The 25897-nt window shown below is 42.2% G+C and overlaps 1 protein-coding gene and 1 pseudogene across 6 annotated transcripts in view; one reads left to right on the top strand and one right to left on the bottom strand.

Annotated features, from left to right (window-relative positions):
- Nucleotides 1–3269: 3269 nt before the first annotated feature.
- Nucleotides 3270–25897, bottom strand: part of TMCO3 (transmembrane and coiled-coil domains 3) — a 51066-nt gene continuing 28438 nt past the window's right edge. For 4 of the 6 annotated variants that reach the window (XM_033104733.1, XM_033104731.1, XM_033104732.1 and 1 more), the window contains 6 exons: nucleotides 25097–25217; nucleotides 18010–18205; nucleotides 10912–11062; nucleotides 6804–6883; nucleotides 5684–5833; nucleotides 3274–3972 (listed from right to left, as the gene is read on the bottom strand). In XM_033104733.1, the coding sequence (XP_032960624.1) occupies nucleotides 3859–3972; nucleotides 5684–5833; nucleotides 6804–6883; nucleotides 10912–11062; nucleotides 18010–18205; nucleotides 25097–25217 (812 nt within the window). In that variant the 3' untranslated portion in view covers nucleotides 3274–3858. Of the gene's footprint in view, nucleotides 3973–5683; nucleotides 5834–6803; nucleotides 6884–10911; nucleotides 11063–18009; nucleotides 18206–25096; nucleotides 25218–25897 lie in introns of all 6 variants that reach the window. The other 2 variants (XM_033104735.1, XM_033104736.1) reach the window with 2 other exon arrangements.
- On the top strand, nucleotides 14859–15649 carry LOC117021570 (eukaryotic peptide chain release factor subunit 1-like; annotated as a pseudogene).

Genomic DNA, 25897 nt, shown 5'->3' with positions numbered 1-25897 from the left:
GTCCAGCCCATACACCTCTCCCCCTAGAGGACTTCCAGGCCACTCTCATTCCTCCTGTCTGCTTCCCCGCTCTCCCCATGTGCCCTGCTTTGACTTCTGAGTCCCTTCTGCACTGTTCATTAGTCTGTCTCCTACATCAGATCTTTGGTTCCTAGAGGCAGAAACTACCTATCGTCTTCACTTCTACATATTCCTCACCTCTGCTTTGCGTATAATCGGTGATGCATAACTGTTATTTTTCATCTGCTGCTTAAACAAACCAAGGCAAGATTCTTTCCTAACTAACTGATTTCCCATGGAAGATTTGCTGTAATAGCCATTACTGACATCTTAGTCTCCCACTGTGTAATTATGTAGCTATCTGGTGTTTGACATTCTCCCTTTTGATTCCTTTGGGCCTGAATAAAGTTCATGGCACACATTTAGTGCGATGCCTCAGGATGGGTGAGGAAGCTGGTTTACTGTGGGCCTGCTCTCCACACCCTCAGCAAAGCTTTAGGACATCAGGAAGGGGATGGCCCTGCCTGTCAGAAGGTTAGGAGTCGGGAGTCACAGACACAGGAAACAAGGAACACCACACATGGGTGCCAAGCATGGGGGCATGAGGGAAGAGCCGGGGGGATGGGGAGGTCCAGGTGTGACACCTGGCCACCCAGGTGAAATGCTTGGGGGACTCCTGACACAAGGCAGTTAAGGTCAGCTAGTATAGCTCAGCTTTTATTGGTGTTGAGGTGGCCGACACACCCTTCTCCCAATCTGTCTTTAGAATTCCCAGGACCAGAAGGTGAATTCTCTAAGTGTGTTTCAGGTGTCGATCTCATAGGAACGGACTCAAACCAGACACCGATTTTTAAATTCAGGATGATGATGTGTGGGGACAGAGCCAGGAGTGCAGTTTCCAGGCTCTCGGTCTCTCCTGGAAAGGTGCTGGCTCAGGTAGTAAATGGCCATCAACTGGGATTGGATGGCCATCAGCTGTGGCTACTTGGCCGTCAGCTGTAACCAGTGAGCCACTGGCCACTAATAAAACTGCTGTGGCTACGCTAACAGAAAAGGGGGGCTAGCAAGAAGATGGTGGCTGAGCCAGCAAGTGGCGGAGTGAGGGTTGAGAATTGTGTGGCTCCTGCTTCCTGTGTCTCCAACCCAGCCGCCAGCGAGAATACAGTGGTATGACTCCCCTACCTATGGCTCCGTGGGAGTTCCTTTTTGGCCTCACCATGTCCTGCGTTCTTATGTGGGGAGCGGGACCAGAGACCCCGCGTGACTCCCTGCATAACACGATGTCACTACTGGGCTGGTCAATCAGCATGCTTTTCCTCTGGCAGAAGTATGTACAGTAGGACTCACCCCACAAGTTCTGGCCCATCCCCCTCCCCCAACACACACTGTCGTGAGAGGCGGCCTGCGGGGCTCAGCTCCCACTCCTCACATAAGAACGCAGGATATCGTGAGGCCGAAAAGGAACACCCACGGAGCCATAGGCAGGGGAGTCACACCACTATAGTCTCGCTGGTAGCTGGGTTGGAGACACAGGAAGCAGGAGCCAGACGATCTGCAACCCGCACTCTGCCATCCTAAGTGCAATCCGCGCTTGCTGGCTCAGCCACCATCTTATTTCTAGCCCCCCATTTGCTGCTAGCGTAGCCACAGCAGTTATATTACTGGCCAATGGCTCACTGGGTACAGCTGAAGGCCAACTAGCCACAGCTGATGGCCATCCAATCCCAGTTGATGGCCATTTACTATCTGAGCCAGCACCTTTCCACGTGAGGCCGAGAGCCTGGAAACTGCTCTCCTGGCTCTGTCCCCACACACACAAAGGAAATGCTAAGAGGAGTTAGGCCTGGGGGGTGGTACAGTATGAGACGGGTTCGATGCTGGTATTTGGGAGGCAGGTGGTCTGCAGCTTGGAGGTGCAGGGGTTTGGCGGGATGGAGACGAGTGCTGAGCCTTCTGCAAGTCTGAGCCTTCCTGAGTCCCCATGCGAGAGCATGAGGAGGGGAGAGCGAGGACAGCGGTTGAGAGAGGGCTTTGTGAGTTCAGGATGGGGCAGACTGGAGCATGTTTATAAATGAGAAGCACAGGTGAGTGAAAGATGAGGAGGCCAAGTCCTAGGGCTGGAAGATGTGAAGGGGGAAACGGTGGCCCCGGGAGGGATGGAGCGGGGAGGGTGGGCACAAGGGGATAGAGGTGGAGCTACCCACGGCTTCAAGATGTCCAGATGTCCAGATGTCCAGATTTTCTAGGACTCTCCAAGGAGCATTCTCCATAGGGAAAGGTCTCCTAAAGGCATTTCCTCTTGTCATTCAGTGTGCATTTTTATTTTCTTCATTCTCACAGAGTGATATAAGCTCCATGTTTTGTTGAAAACTTGATGTAAGCGCATCAAATAGATTTTATTCAATTCAACAAAATTTAATAAGCTCCTGGCTCTGTTGTGGGTGCTGGAGATACAAAAAACAAACTAAAACGTATCTCAGAGGACTTCAGTGTATTCCCGCTTGTCCGGATGGGAGAAGATACAGTATTGCAGACAGGACAGGACTGTCAGATGAGCGGGCTGTGCCCAGAATACATCCCACACTGCCGTGTGTGTACACCCAACCAATCCAAGGGAAGGCCCCCAGACCGTCTGTATAACTTAGAAGTGAATAAAACCAGTGCTTTTATATTTTCTAAAAATAAGCACGTTTATATAATTTCTCCACTGATTTACTTCAGATTCAGTACAATTTCTTTACCTTAAAGTGTTTTAATTTATATTACTGCAATCCATAATTTATATTTGTAATCCATAATTACACCTAAAATGTCTGTCCCTCTACTCCAAGTATTTTGGCCAAATTGTTATGCTCTTAAAGCCAATACTTAAAGGAAAACTCTGGTTTAAAGTAAGTACCCCTTCAGGAAATCTTTGTAAGGATCAGGTCTTCATTTGTGTGGTTTTCCTAAAATGGGGCACATAATAACCAAAATATACTTTTACACTTGATCTTAGCCAAAAGACCGAGAAGCGATCAAAATATACTTTTAAAATTCAAAGTTAGAACTCAGGCTTTGCACATAGCACTGCATTTAATTTGGTCTCCTGGAAAATAGTGTGGTAATATACAAATCATCTCAATAAAAAAATTGGTGAACATTAGTAAAACTTAAAAATCTAATTTAAAAAATATTTTCAATAAGTTTCAATTAATTGTATTCCAATCATAAATATCTTTATTAAAGAATGCATATTCTTGTGATTCAAAACTAAATATTTTAAAAGAATGATGTACCTAATAAAAATTGACATGAAAGTGTTTTATTTAAAATTGTTATAATAAAAAGCAAATAGACATTTGAAGATATTTGTCTCATTTTAGAAAACATAAGTTTTAAGCATTAAAAGTAATTTTCTGAACTCGTTGCCAGAATTAAAATTTCACATCACAGAAATGTTTAAAAACAAATATTGACCAACAGATTACAACACTAAAGTCGTACAATAAATAAAAAAGCTTTCTAATTTTTTTTTACCAAAAAAATCATGAACGGATGAAATAACAATAGAAAGTTAACATTAATTTCAGAAAAAAAGGCACATCCAGGCAAAATAGTCAAGGCGATTTGTAAAATGCAGCGTTATGTTTATACTGTGCATGATCAATTGAATGCAGTAAATCACTCTGGAAGATTCTAAAATATGGCAGTAATTTCTAAAGCCGGGCAAAGAAGAAGATGCCCTCTGCCCTTAACAGCGTATTTTGTTCCTGCTGTAGAAGGCTCACAGGAACGTGCAATTACAGAACTGTCCGAAATACTTGCTTTTCCTGCATACAGGTTTCACTTTGCAAAGTTGTTTATCATCTCGGTGCCTCAGAGACTTGACCGTCTGTCTGGTCGTGGCACACACTTTGTAATTGCAGCTCTCCACAGCACTGGGGCCAGTAAAAGACTGAGCGTGGTCACACTCAGGATTAGGAGGTACACCTGCAACAGGTAAAACGGAGTGTCATCTCAGTATTAGGAGGTGCACACGTAAGGCTGAGTGCGGTCACACTCAGGATTAGAAGGTACACCTGCAACAGGTCAGGCGCATGGCCTCTCACACAGGCTTAGCAGGCCCACTTCCAACCACAGGTGCATGCTTAGGTACACCCCATACAGCCACAGGTGCACTGACATTTGGCTGTGAGGCAGACTGAGATTTGACCATCAGTGGAGACTGTTGTCGGGTTAATGCATCACTGGTCCACACCGTTGAGTCTGTATAACCTGGGGGTCATCCCTTGGGCAGACTGACCCCTTGGGAGTCAGAGTGAAGGTAAAGCCTCAGGGCAGTTTTCAGAGGGAGCTCTTGCACAACTTCCTTTCTTCAGCAATTGTTTTTGGTGCTGTTTAATATCAAGACTTATCTTACTCACACTTATGGATACAAGGAGACAACCACTTAATTTTGAATGCTTACCAGCATTTCACATGTACTGATAAAAACTTTTATATTCATTCAGCCCAAATGTATTACTAGGGAGCAGGTAGGCAGAACCAAATATTCAATGTGTCACTTGGCAGGGCGGGCTTTATCGACAACATCACAACTGAGGGAGGTGGGGGCCGTCAGGAGGCCCTCCCCCTGTGGCCCCACCATGTGGAAGGGAATGAGAACAGGGGCAAACCCCTGCTCTGGCTTCAGGGCTCAGGCCCAGCAAGGTCAACTGTGCTTCCACAGACATCAAGAAGGGCAAAAAACAAAACTTAGATAGCAGAAGGGGGCTAACAGGTCAAGTAAATTAGGTTAAATAATTTATTTTGTATTTTTATGAGAGTCAGTTTACGTGAGCCAACCTGATGACATGCTGAGAAGCAAACTCTCAAATGCTCCTCAAAGATAACTTTAAATAGAAGTTACTATTTGGGTACCTGTGTGTCTACAAATCCATGATTTAAAAACATCCCAAAGTTAACTGTTTCTACACTGGGAAATACAGAAACAGCCGATTTCCACAGCCTAGGAGTCTATACAGAAAGCATGCAGGTTCCAGCCCTGGCATGCACACGATTTCTTAGTGAACCAACAGTTCCAAAGTAGGGAGTTCAGATTTCTACACTATTTGCTTTCACTAAACAGTAATGCTCTAATTTTAGTTACCAAATGCTTTTCTTAGTCACAGCATCAATTTGCCCTTAGATCATTCAGGGCTAATACTCAACTGAGTTATCTGGTCCTGAAAGAATATTCAGATTTTAAATATTAAACGTTTAACACTGGAGAGCAACAGACTGCGGCATTATTTACCCCGGGGCCGGGGGAGGGGGCGCTTTTCTTTTACTTTAGCGCCACAACCCACACCCTGCAGTCAAGCACAAAACCTCCTTCTTATCAAATTTCAAGTGACAATCATGGATCATCAAATGATATTCATCAAGTTCTAGTTCACAGCCAGTTAAAAAAGGGCAAATAATACAAGTTAAAAAAAATAGAAACAAACAAAACCAGAGAGAAAAGGTGAGGTAAGTACAAAATAGCAGGTGGACAAGCGCACAAGTGTACACACACACATACACACACACACACACCTGCACGCACACATGACAGGGCCTGATGCTCACACATCGGCATGAGGAATGGCGACCCGGCCGGTGGCAAAGCATCTGTCTGACCGTGACCGTGAGCACTCACAGGAAGCGAGTGGCGACTCACCTCCCGAGAAATGATGCCCGCTCTGCGCGCTCTGCTCCCCAGGACGAAAGAGAACTCGCTGACCTGGGCCAGCCCTGCAGCCACGATCCACTTGATGTACTGGCTGGTCTTTGGCAGCAGGAGAGACAAGACCAGCGCTGCCAGAACAAACTGCGAGAGTGGCCGTGTGTTACTGCCTACCCAGAGCCCCGACAGCCAAGCATCCAGAAAACAGAGACACATAAACGCTGGAGCAGCCCTCAAGGGGCACAAAGAGGGGACATACAGAGAGGCACTTCAATGCAGAAGCACCAAATAAACACAAAATGTCTGAAATAAAACCATATAAACACCAAGGCAAAATCAAGGGTGTAGATTCTCCAGCAGAAAACAAGGCTTTCCCTTCCACACTATATTCACGGCATTAAATGTTATACAGCATTCAAGATGGAAATTTCAGTTTGAATGAGAGAGAAGTGTCTCTCTCTCATGTAGACAAAATCCAGAGGTAAGCAGCCTGGTGCTGGTGGGGCAGCCAGACCATCATCAGGGCTTGTACCTCCTTCAGATGGAAATATTTTAAGTCAATTTTTGTCATCTGCAGAGCCAGATAGATACAGAACAGGTAATTGCACCTGGAATTAAAAGTTATTATAACACGAGCAACTTAATAATTTGTAGGCATAGAGAGCAGACAAGCGGAGAGCAGTGAACTAATTCTCAGTGGTCATTAAAATGTATGTCTGCATGTGTCATAAGAGTGGGGATCTGTGGTTCTTTGGATTCACTTAGGATAAAAGTCAAATTATAGCGCAAGAATTTCACTGGAAGATCCAGAAAGCTATTTCTTCCGTCCAGCTTTCTAACTCCCAATTTGAAACATACTCAGTTCTGAGACAAACAAAGGAAAACAAACCCAAACCACCCCTCTCCTAATCCCGGCTGTGCCGGTGGCAAGAGTGGTGGGTGTCATCTCACAGATGGGGGTTGTATGTAAATGCTGTAGCTGGGGGTCACGGACTCGGCATCACTAAAGGCAGGAAATTAGGCCCAAGAAGCAGTGACATGTGCTGCGTGACGGGAAAGCCACACATAACATGAACTGTACCAGTCACGAGTCACTGAGAGGCAGGACGGATACCTTCATGATCACCACCGACAGAGTGAGGACCATCAGGACGGTGAGCTCGTACACCACAAAGGTGGGAAACACGTGCAGGCCTGTGAGGGAAAGGACACACACAGAATTTTTTCAGGATCATACAGCACATCTCCCAACAACACACACCCGTGTCTTAGTGACAAATCTACGAATTCCCAAGCTCCTAATATTTGCTTCGATAGAAGGATAAAGTTCTTTAAGCACGATCCTCTCGAGCCGATCCTTGAAGTGCTCATCCAAGCATCTGCTGCCAGCGGCTCCGGAGCCAGCTGCGCCAGGCAGTGGCCGGGCGGTGGGCTGCATGGGCCTGGGCGCAGAGCGCAATCCTCCGCCAGACGTCACCCCAGGACACAGCAGAGCACGACGGCAAGCAGCTGCTAAGTCTGATGTTCCTTTACGAAAACATTCTGGCCAGGATGCAAACGACTCCTCGAGTCAGAAGACAAGGAGAGGAGGTTGACTGTCCACACCTCGGCTGGGAGGCCCCATAGCTCGCTGACCCAGGGTGGAGCGGGGTCTCCCCAGCACGCTCTCGTGTCCCGTATGGATAGCACTGTGGCGTGGTCATCATCACACAATCCCGCATTGTCACAGCAAGTGCCTGGGCCCAGACCAGTAGTGGGCCCTCAGCACACAAGCCAGATGACAGAGATTTTCTTTCCCCTCTGAGGGCAGAGACTCTACTCACTCACGTGCCTCCCCGCAGGGAGCAGAGCACCGTGCACAGAGCGACGATGACACCAGACTGACTGGAGCCAGTACTTAGTGACATTAACAACACGGAAAGAGACGAAAGCCATGTTACAATGTCTTTGCCACATATAACTTTTACAGGAGGGCAAACAAGCTATGTTACACTTTTTCCACTTATGGCCATTCATTCTTACAACAAATACCAAATGTATATTTGGGATAGCACAATGTTCAACAGGACAGGCTCTGGGCTAAAATCCAGGGTCTACCACGAACCAACTGTGGACGCTGGCACACCTCTTAACCTCTCTCTGCCTCAATTTCTTCATCTGTACTTGTGGATCTGGGCGATGAGTGAGTGCAACATGACGTGTGAAGCAGGTAACTGGTACACGGTCTGTGTTCATTAATAAACACCAACTCTCATGGTCACTGCGCACACCCACTAGACCCACAGATATAAAAGTGAGCAAGGATCTAGGGCTGCAAGGTGTTAGGTTACACCTGACATGTGACAACTACCTCTGGAGCACCCTCAAGAATGAGCTCTGTCACCCCCCACATCACTGCTGCTGGAGTCGCCATGACTGAATTGCCCCCAAGTTCATGTGCTGAGGTCCTAATCCCCAGTGTGATAGTATTTGGGGGTAAAGAAGGTTAAATGAGGTCACAGGGTGTGGCTCTGATCCAACAGGACTGGTATCCTGTAAGAAGAGAAGAGACACTGGAGCTTACTCGTGCTCCCATGCCCTCATTCTCTGTGCACACACACCCCAAAGAAAGGTCATGTGAGGACCCAGCAAGAAGGTGGCCGTCTGTCTGCGAGCCAGGAAGAGTCCTCACCAGAACCCGACTGTGTGTAGATGCCTGATCACTGCACTGTACACCTGAAGCTGAACAATAATGAATGTCAACTACAATTATATAGATAGATAGATAGATAGATAGATAGATAGATAGATAGATAGATAGTCACAAGAAGCGGAGTACAGCAATAGGAATAGAGGCAGTGGAAATGTAATGGCTGTGTGCGATGTCAGAGGGGTAGTAGATTGGGGGAAGCGGGTTATCACTGTGTGAGGGATATAAATGATAAATGTCTAACTATTACATTGTTTTGTACACCTGACACTAATAAAAAAATAATAATAATTAAAAAAAGAAACAGACTGTGTTAGCACCTTCATCTTGGGCCTCAGACTCCAGAACCATGAGAAATAAACGTCTGTTGTTTGAGCCCAAGTCTTCTAAGGTATTTGGTTATGGTGGCCCACGCTGACTGAGACTGAGCACAAAAGCATTCATAAACATAAGCAAATGAGCTTGGCTGGCTGTGTCCCAATAGAATGTCATTTATCAAATCAGGCATCAGGCCAGATATGGGCTATGGACCAGAGTCTATGGACCCTGGTCCAGCGGGCAGGACGCAGATTCAAAATCTATACTGCTGCTTGCTATCTGCGTGAACCTGGAGCCCTTACTGTCCCTGAGGGTTAGGATGCATGTCACTGAGGGGAGGCAGGTCCCGATTTCCACCTTGTAGGGAGGGCATGTGGAGTCCCACTCGTCTCCTGTCCCCCTGCATTATCCTGGGCACCACTGGCTCTCCCTTCAGCATGGAAAGCCCTCCGTCACTTCGGGATGCCAAACCGCCCTTTGCTGCTCAAAGACCGCCGCTCCTCAGGAGCGCAGCCTGAAGCCCTCGGTGCACCCATCCCTGTTGGTGCCGGTGCCCACAGCACCCATTCTGCTCCCCCACACTGACTGTGGCTCATGAGCCCTGAATGCAGCCGCCACGTCCAGGTCCTCTAGGCAGGAGATCAATGAACGTTTGTTAAAAACGGGGACCCCACTATTCATTTGCACGTCACTGAGGTCTAAGTATGCAGAAAAGTAAAGGTGTTTTCTTCAACGGATGCCATTAACTTGTTGCTTGGACCCCTGGAACAAAACGATGTCGTCCCTGACCAGTTAGAGAATAAAAACCTAACTGTATGCACATTTCTCAGCTGGCAGGGAAATTAACTTGAGTTCTCTTTGATATACTGTGTGTAAATAACCAAAGCAAAAATACGTATGATTTTTGTTTTGTTAGAAAGCATGGTTTTCAATGAATCAAGAATCTCAATTTGAGGAGTATTAAAGCAAATATGTCTGTTTTTAAAAACATACATATGGAATTTCAGTTTTTGAACAAGTGAACATTCCACGAAGCCCCAGACGGAGGGACATGGAATGGCACACACTCGTCAGGGTGACCCAGAAGTCTTAGGAATGGAACACAGGACTGAAATTCAGTAAGAATGAGGTTACTGTTTAATCAGTGTTTTTAGATCTTGTCTGGAAAAGAATTGACAGAAAAGAAGTCAATCATCAACCAGGAATGGAGTTCAAGAAATAAACATTGGCAGAGCTTATTTGGCATATCGAGGGGGTGTTACCAATAGTGGAGGCAGGGGTGAAGGGGAAGGAGGGGGCAGAAGAGAGGGGATCAAGGAGAGAGGGTGAGGGGAGATGGATACGGATGTGTGCGCGCGCACACACGAGAAAGAGAGAGAGGCTGAGGGGAGAAGGGGGCAGGGAGGAAGAGACAAATGTCCACTGAGAGGGCCTCTCTCGTGGGACACAGAGGGCATCCAGGTACTGAAGCAGCTCATGAATGATCTTATTTCACCTTTTATTTCACATAAAGTGCGACCTTCCCCACTTTGTGCTTCTCTTTCAGGACTGACTTGGGTATTCAGGGCCTTTCACATTTCCATATAAATTTTAGAATCTGCTTTTCCACGTTCCCTGTCGCGCTGGGATCCCACCGAACCTGCCAGCCAGTGTGTAGTGCGTGAGCTTTCCAGGCGGTGAGGAGTGGTGTGAACAGGGAGGTGCCACATAGATGCACTGTGACGTACGGAGGCTGTGGTTCTGACACGCCTGCACCCCTCCAGGACTGGCCACTCAAGAAACCCTGACAAAGGGAACTCTCCAGAGCAGCACACCTCCACATGGTCAGTTCACTTTTCTTTGTATCAAAATTAATATTCCCTCCCTAACCCCCCATTTGGATGCACTGACTTTAAGCTGTTATCCTGCTGAGCACCAGGGCCCTTCCCTGTGGAGTCATCCCAAGGGAGGGTCGTCCTCACCACAGGGCATCGGAGCCTTTTTAATGCCCAGCTACATGCGCATCTTAGCACTGACGGAGCATGACAACCAATCAACGTCCCTTGGTCCAAATTTTCCCTCTTTTTAAATGTCTCCTTAGACTCTAGTTTTTAGGGGTACTGTTTTCACTGTATAGGCTATAAATAAAAGTATGCATATAAACAGGTACCAGAAGTGATCTGCAAGTGTTTAACAAATACAATTCAAACATTATGACATAAAGAAGAAAGGTTACCTATGGATGCGAAGAAAATGATAGCCAGGAAGTCACGAATAGGCTCAATGTAGGACACAATCTCCTCGGTGACCATGTGGCCTTGGGAAGAGATGAGTGCTCCAGCCAGGAAGCAGCCAAGCTCCATGGAGACATCCAACAGCTCTGTGACCTGAGGAAGAGGGAAGGACCACACATCACACACACAGTGCCACCAGTTACCAACAGCTTCCGCCAAAGCAGGATTCACACCCAGGGACGGCCTGTTAGGTCTAGCAGAACCGACACAAGAAAACTGTGAAAATCAAACATCACTGTACGTGTGAGGTCCTCAGTGGGGCCTCTGTGGGGATGGCATGAACAGCCACAGGCGGAAGGTAACATTAGTTGAATTAACCATACAAAGAGAAAACAGTAATCTGAAACAATAATTCACACAGATTGCTGTGAAATTTTTGAATGAGAGTATTTTTCTAAATTTATTTTAAATATTCGTGATACTTTTTTTTTTTACCTTGAATCAATGAACAGCTGGACTGTGACATTAAAAACCATACTGTATAAAAAACAAAAAACTATTCCCATCACCAACTCAAACCACTTAGAAAAAGCAGACACAGCTAATGAGCAATTACCTGGAGATGGCAGGAAACCAGAGGGAAGCATCAACGAATCTAGAAATGACTAGATTCAATAGAGCCAGATTCAGATAGAATAGTTATGGTTTATCAGGTTTCTAACTATGGTTCTATCACATGCAAAGCTTCAAACTTTTTGCTGAGATATTACTAATGCAAAACAATTGGAAAGAAGTAGCTGATGCAAAACAATTGGAAAGAAGTAGCTGTTTTTTAATTTGAGACACCAAAACTATAGATGATAGCAGCAATAAACAGAAAAAAAAAAAGAACTTTTATAGAAATACCATTTACAATGGCACCAAAACACATCAAACTGGGAATATACAACCACAGAAGTGCACAGTCTCTGCACCAAACACTAAGAAACACAAATGAGGACCTCGGTACACTGAGGGTTTGTGCCACGCTTCCAGGCTTGGAATCATTAAAATGTCAGGTCTCCCTCAACTGTCTACAGATTCACTAAAATTACAACAGAACTTTCTCATGTGTGAACATGGACAGGTTAAATCTAGAAACTTACGTGGACACTGGAAAGACCACAAATATAGCCAAGACCACCCTGCCAGAGAAAAAAGTTGGGCCCTACACAGGTGAACTGGCCAGGGAATAGAGTGAGTAACACATGCGCTCACACACACACTCAGATGGTCTCTTGGTTTCTGACAAGGTGATCTTGCACACATAGGGGATGTATCCTCCGGCACAGTGTGGGGAAAAGAACATGAAAAAACAGATTCTGTCCACTACCTTCCATCATGTGCTATGCTCCCCTGAAGATGGACTGTTGAGCTAAACAAGAAAAAGAAAGCGGTGACATTTCTAGAGGACAACACGGAGCATCTTCATGATCCAGGGGCAGGCAAAGATCTTTCATGTGGAATATAAACAGCACTAACCATAAAAAAATTGATAACTTGGACTAATTAAAATTAAGAACTTCTGTTCCTCAAAAAAAGCCAATAAGCAAATGAAAAGGCAAGTCACAAAATGGAAGATGATAGCTAAAATGTATCTCACATAGAATATTATTCAGCCATAAAATGGAACGAAGTACTGAAACGTACTATAACATGGATGAACCTGTGACACAAGCAAAATGAAAGAAGCCATACACAAGAGGCCACATATTATTTGATCCCATTTATATGAGATGTCAAGAACAGGCAAATCCATAGGAACAGAAAGTAGTTCGTGGTTACTACAGGATGGTGGGCAGACAGAATTGGGAGACATGGGGTTTCTTTTAGGGTGATACAAATGTTCTGGAATTGGATAGGCGTGATGGTTGTACTGACTAGTACACTTTTAAATGGTTAAAAGGTGAGTTTTGTTATGTGAATTTCATTTCAGTTAAAAAAAAAATCTGACAAAAAATTTGCCAGATAAAAATTCCTACAGATGAGTAAGAAAATAACCAACCCCCCCAAAAAATTTGCCAGATAAAAATTCCTACAGATGAGTAAGAAAATAACCAACCCCAAAGAAAAATAACCTGAAGACGCTAACGGACGCTAACAGGCGTCTTCAGGTTATACATTTTGCAGAATATATGGTATGCAAAATGCCTCAGCATCTGACACAATGTCCCAGCAGAGGATGACCACGTGGCTAACAAGCACACGGCAAGGTGCTCACACCATCAGTAATCAGGGAAATGAAAATCAAAACCCCGACGAGATACCACCACTACACAGCAGAGCGGCTACAACTACAAAGACGGACGATACAAATAATGGTGAGAATACAGAGAAACTGAACCCTCACACAGTGCTGATAGGGGTAGAAACCTACGGCATAACTACTTGGGGAAAACTAGCATGGGAAACTACTGAAGTTAAACATGTGCAGACCCTACGGCCCAACAACCCCTCTCCTAGATATACACTCATCAAAAATGGAAGCACATGTCCATCAACGAACACATAGGAGAATGTGTATAGCAGCTTTATTCACGGAAGCCCCAGATGAAAACAAACCCTAATAGCTAACAACAGAAAGGATGAATTGTGAAATACTCGCATGATGGAGTATCACACGGCAATGAATGAAGAGTCTGACAGAGGAATTAAAAGAATACATGATATGTAAAATGCCTCAGCACCTAACACAATACTTGGCAACAGCAGCAGGTGTTCAGTAAATACAGTTGAATGAAGTAAAACTGAAAACCAATGAAGTGGGAATTGGTTTTAACTTATGTAGCTATTGGGAAACAGCAAGGAAGTCATCCAGGTAAGACAATTTTGCTGGATGCTGTTTTCAAAGAGAAAAATACTCTGAATGGATAAAGCAATGTAAAAAAAATTAAGTAAGTCAGATACTTGAGCAGTTTTGAGCAGAAGCACATCTGTCCTCTCTGAAGATCATAAAATGAGACACCAGGCAATTAAACTATATATACAGAAGTAATTTTTGTTAATTTCCTTTTTTTTAAAATTAAACTTCGTATTTTGAGACAACTGTAGATTCAATTGTAGTTGTAAAAAATAATCCAGCAAGGTTTCATGGACCCTCGCATGAAAGGTTGTCATTTTCCCCAATGGCAACATCTTGCCAAACCATAGCACAAGATCGCAGCCAGGACACTGACGACATGACAGGGCACAGAAGCGGAACACTCTGTCACCACGAAGACCTTTCCCGCCCCACTCCCTCCTTAATGCCTGTCAACCAGCAATCTTCCCTCCAGTTTTCAAATTCTGTCTTCATAAAGGTCACAGCAATGGGATCATACGGTACGTGACCTTTGGGATTGCCTTTTCCCTCTCAGCATCATTCTCTGGAGATTCATGTACCAATACTTTTAAAGCTGGGTCGTCTTCCTTGGTGTGGAAGGACCACAGCTGGTTGAACCATACACCTGTTGAAGGACAATTAGGTGGTTTTGGGCTAATATGAATAAAACTGCTACAAAACATTTGTGTGTAAGTTTCTATGTGAACATTAAGTCTTCATTTCTCTGGGATACATGTCAGGAGTGCAACTGCTGGGTTGTATGGTGATTCCATTACCAGAGTACTTATTGGGGGCCCCAATAGCCTTTCCCCCATTCTGTCATGAGAAGGCTGCTTCCAAAACAAACTTTTTATTTTTTAACCTTTCACATTTATGGCAAAGAATGTTCTACTGTTACTAGCTTGTCATGATCCAACAGAGCTAAAATTTGTTTTTAAATTGCTAATCTTATTTCAGGTACAATGCTGTTTGAAAGTTTAAGACAGAGTAACATGGCTTGACACTGGTGGCTTTTCATTCCCACAGATTTGTTTTACAATGCAGCATTCACAAATACCATTTTAGCAAAGTGCTTAAGTGAGTTAATATGTTCGGAAAGTAGCTGAGACTGCTGTGCAGCCGTTTAGTCCTGGGGACAAAGTGAATGTCGCTGGTCTTACTGTAGCTGGATCAGCTGACTATAAAACTGAACTAAGTCAGTCTATGTTTGATCAGGTGTTGCAACCAAAAGTTTTAAAATTAGCTGATCTATCCTATGGTGGTGAAAATGGATTAAACGTAGCTATTGAGTTATTTGAAGTTCTCTCCAACGCGAAATTCATTCAAGAGAAGAAATTAATAGGATGTTGCTCTGATGAAATCAGCCAGGACACAGGCAAGTACTGTTTTGGAGTTAAAGACACACTAAAAGCTTTAAAAATGGGAACTACTAGTCTATGAAAACCTGGATATAATGAGATATGTTTGTCATTGCCAAGGCACAAGAGGAGAAAATTCTCTAACTCCAGAACAAGAGAAGGGTAATTCTCATTTCACAGAAAGACAGGACCAGAACATGAACTAACTGAGAGCATGCCCCTGCAGGAATGGTTTGCTAGCAACTATGAAAAATTTGGAGTTACATTGGAAATTGTCACAAGAAGGATCCCAGTTTGTGAAAGCATTTGGTGGAACTGGAGGTGTCCTGTGGTAATGAGCAGATTTCCAGGGAATGGAATGCCATGGAGGAGACAATGAATTTTTTGACTTTGATGACTACTAGGTAGTTGACATGGGTCTGGCAAAATGTACCTCACACTCCAGCATCCAACTCAAGGAGCATAAGCGTGATGGAATCCAAACAGATCCCTGTCTTACAATCGGAACTTTCCAGAACTTAATCCATGAGCACTGGGTATTGAAAAGAAAAGCGAAACAAAACCAGGCCCAACCCTACACTTTGGTTAGTCTTGGTGTCAGTGCAGCAGCCTACAACTAAATTCCTAAATGCCACTTTGGACTAATTTAAACAAGAATCCCAGTTTTTACTTTTACTCGATGGTGAAATTGGTTGCTCTTGTATTTTTATGGGAAAAAAAATGATTTTTTTAACCTTATACATAGTAGCAAAAACATTTTAACTGCTGTAAACCTTCAAAAGTTAATAGAAATGAGATCATATTGGTTTGTTTCTTATTTTGATTGGAGAAAAATAAATGGCTGCATTTTGCAATGACCCAATTTACATGGCATTCTCAGCATAGACTGCATAAGAAGAAATATACATGGTGAAATGTTGGAACCATTTTTGTCTTGGTCTCTTGTTTAATGTTGAAAGGGTAAGCTAATAGGAGACAACTTCAACTTCACTCCCTCACACTATCCCTTCCACTACAGACTGTCAGTTTCAAGGATGTAAACTGCATTGCAAAGTCCAACTGACACATGAAGCATCGGGGAGACTGCACTGTTTCCTTCCATGTGTTTTGGAGGCGCACTTGTGCCCAGGTTTGGAAGCCCATAGCATCAATTGCCTTGACAAGGGTTCCCATCATCTCAGCCTGTTAGAAACCAGTTTGGAATGGATAGGACGGGCTTCTGTGCTATTGCTGGGATTGGGAGAAATAAAACATGCAACATAGGGGGAAGCAAAGAAATTTAAAGAATATTTTATTTTGCTTGGATCTATCCGCGGTAAACGGGAGGTGGTCACGTTTTCCTTGTGTTGGATGACATGAGATTATGTGAATGTCTTGATTTTTAAAACATGAACTGCAAGGGTTTTTACAGGAATGTGACAAAACATGTATGACTATGCCTGTAATAAAAAAACCCCGACCGCCTTGTGGGGTTGGAGTATCTGTTTCAAATTTGGGACTTGCAGGCACCTCTCATATGAGAAATTATGGGAGGAGGGTGGAAAGAGCAGGGGAGGGAAGGGAAGAGATGGGACACAGCTTCTGGCTCCCAGGACTTAACCATGTTGGTTCCAAAGTGGGCCTGAAAACCTGAAGCTCATGCTTCACAGCTGGGCTGTGAGTCGGACTTGACCCCAGCTGCGTGCAAGGTCAAGGGCACACCTTGGGCGTGCCTGAGATGGTGACAGTAAACAAAATGCACAGGACGTGCCCAGCGGTAGCAATGGAAAATAAGGATACCAAATGGGCTTTGAAGACCAAAGGTTTTAAAAGTCCGTTGGTATCACTCCTACACTGATAGGGTAGTGGGGTGCATTTGGTTTTCACACTGGGGTTTTCACACTGGGTACTTTTAACACTTCAAAGCCTGACTGTTGTTCTTTACTGACTTGACTCAGTCACTTGTAGCTTTATTGGTCTGAACCAGCTCCCTGTTCCTGGGTGCAGACCTGCCTATTATTCCAATAATCCTGTTTCACTTGAATAAAGGAAGTATGTCTTAAGTGTAAAGTTTCTGGTTCTCACACTGTACTCTGAGCTCCAAATGACTGTCGTTGTGGAACCTAATGTTTCAACCCCCAATGAGAAGAGTCAGTTCTTTGGCATTCACCAGTGCGGGAGGCTTCACTGGAACAGGCTTTTGCTTTGGGCTCTGCTGTCTGTTTGCAGAACACCCAAGAGTGAGCAAGCGTGCTCTCTTCACAGCAGTAGCTCAGGGTTTTGCCATTGTAAATGGGTCTAATATGCTATGACAAGACCAGAGAAATTAGATGTAAATTTACATTTTTGACTATGTTTGTTTCACATGATACACTTTAGGGTATGCAGCTTCTTTTGTAGTTTTTACTTTTACTATTTAAGTTCGGAAATTATGCCAAAGTTTTGTATTTCTTTACTCAATGTGCACTCTTCAGTGATATATACTGCTTCTATGTACTACACTTAAACACATACAAACACATAAATAGGGGGTGAAAACCGTAGCTTTTGTAGTCTCTATAGCCTCTACAGACAGATCCTAAGCAGTGAAATCGTGGTGTTGAGATACAGAAATGGAGAAGAGTAACAAACCATATTTAAGAATAAAAAATAAGTGCTCGCTTCGGCAGCACATATACTAAAATTGGAAAAAATAAAAAAAACAGTATGAGTTAAAATAGTTAAACAGGGTTAACTTGTATTAATATTGATGGGTAACATAATAACTGCATAAAATTAAAAATACTAACAAGTGTTTCAAATATTTTAACTGCTATTAAAATAAAAAGATAAAGAACTGATCACAAGCTCTCAGTGGACAGATTATAAATTAGATTATATAAATAACATATTTTGAGAATTACCGTTAACATTAAAAAGATGAAAGCAGAGATTCCTAAGATTAGGATTTCTTTGTTCCCTTTGCTTTCCATATGCAGCTTTCGATAATATGGTCCTATGAGGTAAGTCTTTATAACAAGACATAACAGAAAAACAGCAGCTAGCGAAAAAAGAATCTGACCAATCAAAACCAGTATTCGTAGTATTTCCATGACAATGCTAGGAAAGAAAAAAAAAAGAGACATGTTATTTCACCTCCAAAACATATTTCTCTAAAACCCAATAAAGAGATCTTCCACTTTTTTGTTTAACATGTCACAAAATAAATGACCTAAATCACATGCATTTTTATTTCCAAATATTAAAATAAAATCTATCAATCATATTAACCTCAGAAATTATTTGAATCAAATATAGAAACTGGATTATTTTACAACCAATAGAGTAAATACATTTAATAGAATGCAATGACTTTTGACTGACAGTTTATATAGCTTTATAATAGATAATAAAATTCCTTTTCAGGAATTAAACCCCACTTGAAATTCTTCACCAGGCAATAGTCAGTTTGTAATATTACATTGCAGGCTCACCATTAGAAGGTAACTAAAGAATTCCAGTGACTTTTAACAAAATACTCCTTTATCCCAAGCCAGAACTCTGAATTTTATGTCTATTATTTAGTCATAAAGGATTCTGAACTAAGCTCTTTTCACAAGATGCTACTCAGATCTCGGAATATATTAAGATCTCAACCTAAAGACTTTTACAAGAAAGACACCACTATGTATTTGTAGTATTTATAATGATATACACATTTTCTTAAATATATGCACATTTTCTTAGCTTTCCACTGTATTTAGGAAACCATTCAATCCAAAATTCTGGTTTAAAAGTTCTCAATGGAAGAATACAAATCTGATTACAGTAGTCACGCCTTATCCACGGTTTCACTTTATGTGGTTTCAGTTACCCCTGGTCAACCACAGTCTGAAAATATTAAATGGAAAATTCTAGAAATAAATAATTCATAAATTTTAAGTTACACACCATTCTGAGTAGTGTGATGAAATCTCATGCTGTCCTGCTCTGTCCTTCCCAGGACATGAATCATCCCTTTGTCCAGTGTATCCACACTGTATATGTATATGCTCCCTGCCTATTAGTCGCTTAGTAGCTGTCTGAGAAACCAGAGCCACTGTCTGAGTATTGCAGTGTGTTTAAGTAGCCCTTACTTTACTTAATAATGGCCTCAAAACACAAGAGTATCGCAATGCAGATATGCCAAAGAGAAGCTGTAAAGTGTTTACTTTAAGTGAAAAGGTACACATGTAAAAGAAAAGGCATACTATAATACAGAGGGTGCCAAAAAAATCTATACACATTTTAAGAAAGGAAAACTGTATTAAGATTGTAATATATATATACCGATAACAAAAGAAGTCACGTTTGACTTCTGCAATGACAAGAGGTGTTCAGAGTGGTTACTATCAGCGTCCAGACACTTCTGATTATGGCGAACTACTGCTTAAGCAACAGTGACCAAAGTGTCCACTTGTATATATTTCTTTGGTACCCCGGGTATATAGGTTTTGGTACTATCTGCAGTTTGAGGCATTCACTCAGGGTATTGGAACCTTTACCCTGCAGATAAAGGAGGACTACTGTACTAAGAGAGAATTCATCACTGTAGCCATGCTTAAATGAGCAATGCTGAACAGAAATCTCAAGTTGCGTGCGATTACTTAGGAGTATTAGAACAGAGCAACAGAGCTAGGCTTGAAGCAAAGAAGCAAAGTCATCGTGACAGACTCCACGTCTGTTAATGAAGATGGCGAGCCAGTGTGGGAAATTAGGGTCTGTAGCTCTGGCAGGAATAGAAATGTGCTTGCTGTGACAGAATAAAGTAGGTTGGGACCTACCTCAAATTCCTAGCTGTCTTCTGCATCCCCGTAACAGACCACTGAACTAATCGCTCACCACACACATCAACGATCACAAGTAAGTGCTGTACTACCGAACCTGGTCCTGTCCAGCACCAGGGCACCCCTTCCCTAAGTGCCATCATCTCCCCACACAACTCCAGTAACCTCCTAACTGATCTCGTCCACGCTCCACAGAGGCCAAAACAATGCAGGGGAACACCAATCAGATGTCCAAAGTGCCGGTGGCATTCAGATGAGCCCAGACTTCTTACTCCTTCCACTCTTCACCTCTCACCTGCAAAGTGGCCTACACCAGCCTTTCCTCCCTGACAAGCCACACTCCCTCCAGCTATTGGGCCTGTGCACAAGGCCCCCTCAGCTAGATGCTTACCCCTTACCCTGGGTTCTCCTCCCTGACTGGCTCAGCTGTGTCCTTCACAGTTCAGCCCAAAGTCCACTACTTAGAGGCCTTGCCAACACGAAATGGTCACCCATCGTTCGCTGACTCTTCACCCCAGTGGAATTCTCTGCACAACACTCACCTGCACTGGACATCTTCTTGTTGACCATTCCCTTATTTATCATTCATTATCTTCTCCAAACGCCATGGCAAGTCTGAGAGCAGGCCACACTCCCCCAGTGCATGGCGTGTTACAGGTGCTCCAGTCTCAGTCCAGGTTTATTTGGCTGATAAAGATACTGCAGCCACTGAAGACTTGCATTTCTCACGACAATCCTGACAGCAGCCCTACCAGGTATGTGCCGTCGCCATCCCCATCTTATTGACAAGAAAGTAGAGGCAGAGGCAAAGCGATTGCACCAGGTCACATGCTAGGTGTCTGGCTCCAGGGCCTGTGTGTCTAGTTGCTAAAATGCTCTCTGCAATCACCAAGCCCAAGGCTTGCATTCGGGTCTATTTCCCAACTGTCTCTTAACTGCATTGTGATGAGGATACAACAGTCAAACAGCTCAAAAAGGTACAAATGAAAAGTGAAAGTCATGTACAACTCCGATCTCTTCCAAGACAATACTGTGAAGAGTTTCTACTAGCTCAAGTGTCATCTGTATGCCCACACATATCCAGTTCTTCATCTGCACGATGAATACATTATTCTGCATCTTGATTTCTCCATTCATCATGTTTTGGCAACGTTTCTATATCAGCACAAGCCTCACTCGTTTTAATACCTGGGCACGTATTCCATCACGTGTCTGTGCCATCATTTTCTCAGCCAGGCACTTGGGCTGTTCTAGGTTCCTGCTCCAATTCCCACCCCCCACCAAGACCTCCGAGTGCCGTTCCCCACCCTGGGCATAATGCGCCCACTTTTAAAGGTTTGCAACCTGACAAGTGAAAGGTGCCACTGCCTTTTCATTGTGAGAGACTGAGTATCTTCCATTTACTCATTTCTATGTTAGCTGCTCATATTACTCATCTATTTTTAATTGGGTTTTTCAAATTTTTCTTATTAATTTATAGATCTTTACAAAATAAAAAACTTAACCCTGTCTTTAATATGTGTACAAATATATTTCTCATGTGTTTAGCCTGCTTACCAAAAATGTACATGTACATGTATGCATTTGTGTATATGTGTATATATACTTGTGTACACACATGTATTTGCGTGTATATTTGCCCATATATTTGGGGTGCCAAAAAAAAGTATACAGGTGGACATTTTGGTCAATGTTGCTCAAGCAGTAGTTCGCCATAATAAGAAGTGTTTGGACGCTGATGGTAACCACTTTGAGCACCTCTTGTAATTGCAGATGGCAAACGTGACTTGTATTCTTTTGTTATCGGTATATATTAAACATTACAATTTTAATAGTTTTCCTTTCTTAAAATTTGTATATATTTTTTTGGCACCTTCTGTATATGTGTTTGTGTATACATACATTTCCAGTCTCTCCATTCATTTTCTTCTTTATGTAGTTGAAATAATACTGTATGTGATTTTAACAGTGATTTTAACAGCTTTCCTGAGATTCAGTTCTCATCCCATACAATTCACTCATTTCAACTATAAAATACAATGCTTTCTAGTATATTCACAAAACTGTGCAATCACCACCACCATCAATTTTAGAACAAATTGATCACCCCTGAAAGAAACCCTGTACCCTACAGTCCCCTCTCCCAGCCCTTGGCAACCACTGATCTACTTTCTGTACTTTCTTTATGGATTTGCATATTTTGGATGGTCAGATAAACGGAATCATATATGGCCTTTTGTGACTGATTTCTTTGACTCAGCCTAATGTATTCAAGGTTCATCCATGTTGTAGCATGTGTCAGTACTTCACTCCTTTTTATGGCTGAATAACATTCTATTGTATAATCATAGCACATTTTATTTATCCATTAATTAGTTAATGGACATTTGAGTTATTTCCTCTTCTTAACTATTATGACTAATGCTGCCATGAACATTCATGCACAAGATTTTTTTATTGTGATAAAATGTTTGTAACATAAAATTGACCACTTTAAACATTTTAAAGTGTATAATTTATGGCATTATGTGAAATAGCTGTGTCATACGGTAACTCTATGTTTAACCTTTTGAAGAATATTGTATGTTATTTTGACTCTGTTTTTTACAGTTTAACGTAATATGGAGCATTTTTTCCATGTCATTAAAACTCTTGGTTTAAACATGACGTTTTTATGACTAAATTGAAATAATACCAATGGTATTGATACCTGTATTGGATTAATTTTTTTAATTGGGAAAATAAAAAAAGAAAAGCTTTTAAAGTTTTTTGATTGAGACAACATCCTATAGCAACAGTTTTACCTGCAAGTGACAGGAAAGTTTGATAAGATGACTGTCACATTTGTGTTTTATGAGTGCTCTATGACTCTTTGCTGAGGTTCTGCTTATTGTTTGGAAGGAGATCCCGACCTTTATAGACAATAATTTGTTATACACTTCTTAAATAGAACTCAAATAATTTTCAGCTAAACTTACAAATCTTCCTTTTGCTGTCCAGATTTTTGTTCAGTTACTTATCTTGAGTATCTGTAGCCAGAAGAATAAGAACTGACTCTGATTTTTGAGGTTATGAATAAAATGTTGCTTTTCTGATAGTTAAAAAAAAAAAATTGGATCAAAGGAAAATGACAATCAAAAGGATCTTCTTGATAAACTACCTTTAATAGTTATATGTACCTGGGACTAAGCTAAGTGCTTTGCGTGATTCTCTTCTGCAATTCTCACACAGTCCCACGAGGTAGGTCTTACTTCTATAATGTCCTCATTTTACAGGAGAGAAAAATTGAAGCCCAAAGAGGTTCAGTAAGGTGCCAAAGCTTGCAGGATTGGCAAATGGCAGAGCTGGGGCTCTGAGGAGGTCTTGCTCCAGGGCCCAAGCCTCAGTTGAAAAGCTATTCATTCCTTCTACTTTCCCTGCCAGGCTGAGCTACCTAAGAGCACAGAAGAGATCTTAAATCATTTTGGGTATGCTGAAACTTAATATAATATCTGGTAAATACTAAAAACTACAAAACACTTCTATCCTACCCATCTGCAATGAGGCAGGTTTGTTAGTGCTCCACTTGGGTGGGGCCCAACAGGATAATGAAACACACGCACACACACCCCCTCTCCCCCACACACCTAGCTAGCCTTCATACCACACCTCAATCGGGGGATTGCTTGCTTTAAAAAACGATAAAGAGGATCTAGAGACATATAATATATGAAATGTCCAGGCTACAGCTGAAAATCACTCGTCTCACCAAGAATCAGGGAAAACCACAACTTGAATGAGAAAAAAACAATAAATAGACTTCAATATCAAGATGAATCATTGTTAGAATTATCTGACAAAGAGCTTAAAGCAGCCATCATAAAACTGATTCAACAGCAATTAAAAATTCTCGAAACAACTGAAAATAAAAAAACACAGAAAAATCTCAGCAAAGAAACAGAAGTTATGAAATGAAGAACCAAATGAAAATTGTACAACTAAACAATATAATAACCAAAATAAAAATCTTGCTGGATAGGCTAAATATTAGAGTGGAGATGACAGAGGACAGAATCAATGAACTTGAGGATAGATCAGAAGAATTCACTCAGTCTGAACAGAGAGAAAATAGACTGAAAACAAAAATGTCTCAGAGGCCTGTGGGGCAATAACAAAGGACATTAGATCACTGGAGTCCCAGAAGGAGAGAGCAAGTGGGACTGAAAAAGTATATGAGGAAATAATGGCTGAAATTCCTAAATTAGGAGAGAGACATAAATCTACAGATTCAAGTAGTTAAGCAAACACCAAATAGGATAAACCCAGAGTGTTATGGTTTATGTTCCCCAAAATTCATATTGAAACCCACTGTGATGTATTTGGCAATGGGCCTTTGGAGAGTGATTAGGTTTAGATGAGGCATAACAGATTAGAAAAGATGAGACAAAATAAATAAGACAGATCTTAGCATTTCAAAGTGTTTTCGAAAGAAACTTCAAAGTCTACTCATTTTTGACCAATAGTATCAGTACTACAAGAGATAAAATTAATGTATGCCCTGGAAATATTTAATGCACAATATTTATATACATATATTTGCTTAAAACAAATTCAGGCTTATAATCCTAACCCACATGCAATGTACCTTTAAATTTTACAAGGCTCCCTATATTTTCCAAGTGTATTTATTTTCTGGCTGGTATTCTTCTAATATATTGTATATGCAACATAACCTACAACTTTCTGGGTAAAATTTATTTTTCCCATTTGGCTTCTTAGGTTCCCATTTGGAACCTAAACTGAGCAAGTAGAGTTTGGGTTCTGGTATCATTTTATTGGAGAATGGAAAGAAGGATGAGGGGGAATGATAATGATGGCATTGACACTGATAATCGCCACGACAGTGCACTTTTATACCTTAACTCATTCAATCCCAGTAACTACTTTATTAGGTAGGAACTGGTATTATCCGCACTTTATAGACGACAAAACTGAGGAAGAGTGAGGTTAAGTAACTTGTCCGAAATCAACAGAGCTAGAGTTTGAACCCAGGTAGTGTTACCCCAGTGTCTAGGCTCTTAAGCCTGTGCTATCTATACAAGCTCTGAACATCTGTTTGGAAAAATGTATTAAACAGTATTTTTATAAACAAATGATTTGAATCTAGAAAAACAAACTGTGACATAAAATAATATAAAAAATGTACCTGGAGTATGTGCTGGCTCCTGCTTGGATAAGAGTTGGCATGACAGCTATGAATAGCCCCAGCTGTACATCCTGCATCACTAGCATTCCAAGCAACACAGCGCTGTAGTCAAGGTCACCTGCTTGAGAGAAAAAGTTATTAAAAGCAAATGCGTATTTTCAAGTGTCCCAAGTCAAAGTATAGTCACTGTGCATATTTCCAATATAATTCCAATAATTTCGATACTTTAAAAATGAGAATATAGACTTTAAAATCTCTTTAAGAGCAAACATTGAAACAATTTTAAAGATTAAAACTTTTTGAAAAGAAAACTTCCTGAATATTTTATTTTCACTGTTTATTTGATACTTATATAATTATAGAAAAATGTCATTATGGAAAGATGGCATGGCAAACAAGAATATGATAGGCCTGGACAATCATACCAAATTCACTGAGTCCCCAAAAAAACACGAAGCACCAGCCTTCAACACCAATCTTTATTTCTTCCCTAAGCTATGCAAAGGATGTCCGGCCCCACCCTTTTCGGGTCACATCTGCTGGGCGGAGTCTGGCTGCACAGGTCACTTCCCCTCAAACCCACCATCATCCCCACGTGGAATATCCCTTCCCTTTGAGACAAATGGAGACTTGGTAGGGAGGTACGGGCTCATTAGACAGACAGAATAGAAAAGCACTGAGCAGCACTGGTTGAGGGGACTACACAGCTCTGCAAAGAAGAAAGGGAAAACGATACATTTTTGTGAACTCACTACTTCACACAGGCCTCCAGATGTCTCCCTTTTCAACCAACAGTCCTGG

The sequence above is a fragment of the Rhinolophus ferrumequinum genome, chromosome 4 (assembly GCF_004115265.2).
Source record: "Rhinolophus ferrumequinum isolate MPI-CBG mRhiFer1 chromosome 4, mRhiFer1_v1.p, whole genome shotgun sequence".
Lineage (NCBI taxonomy): Eukaryota > Metazoa > Chordata > Mammalia > Chiroptera > Rhinolophidae > Rhinolophus > Rhinolophus ferrumequinum.
This window is presented reverse-complemented; position numbering and strand designations above follow the sequence as displayed.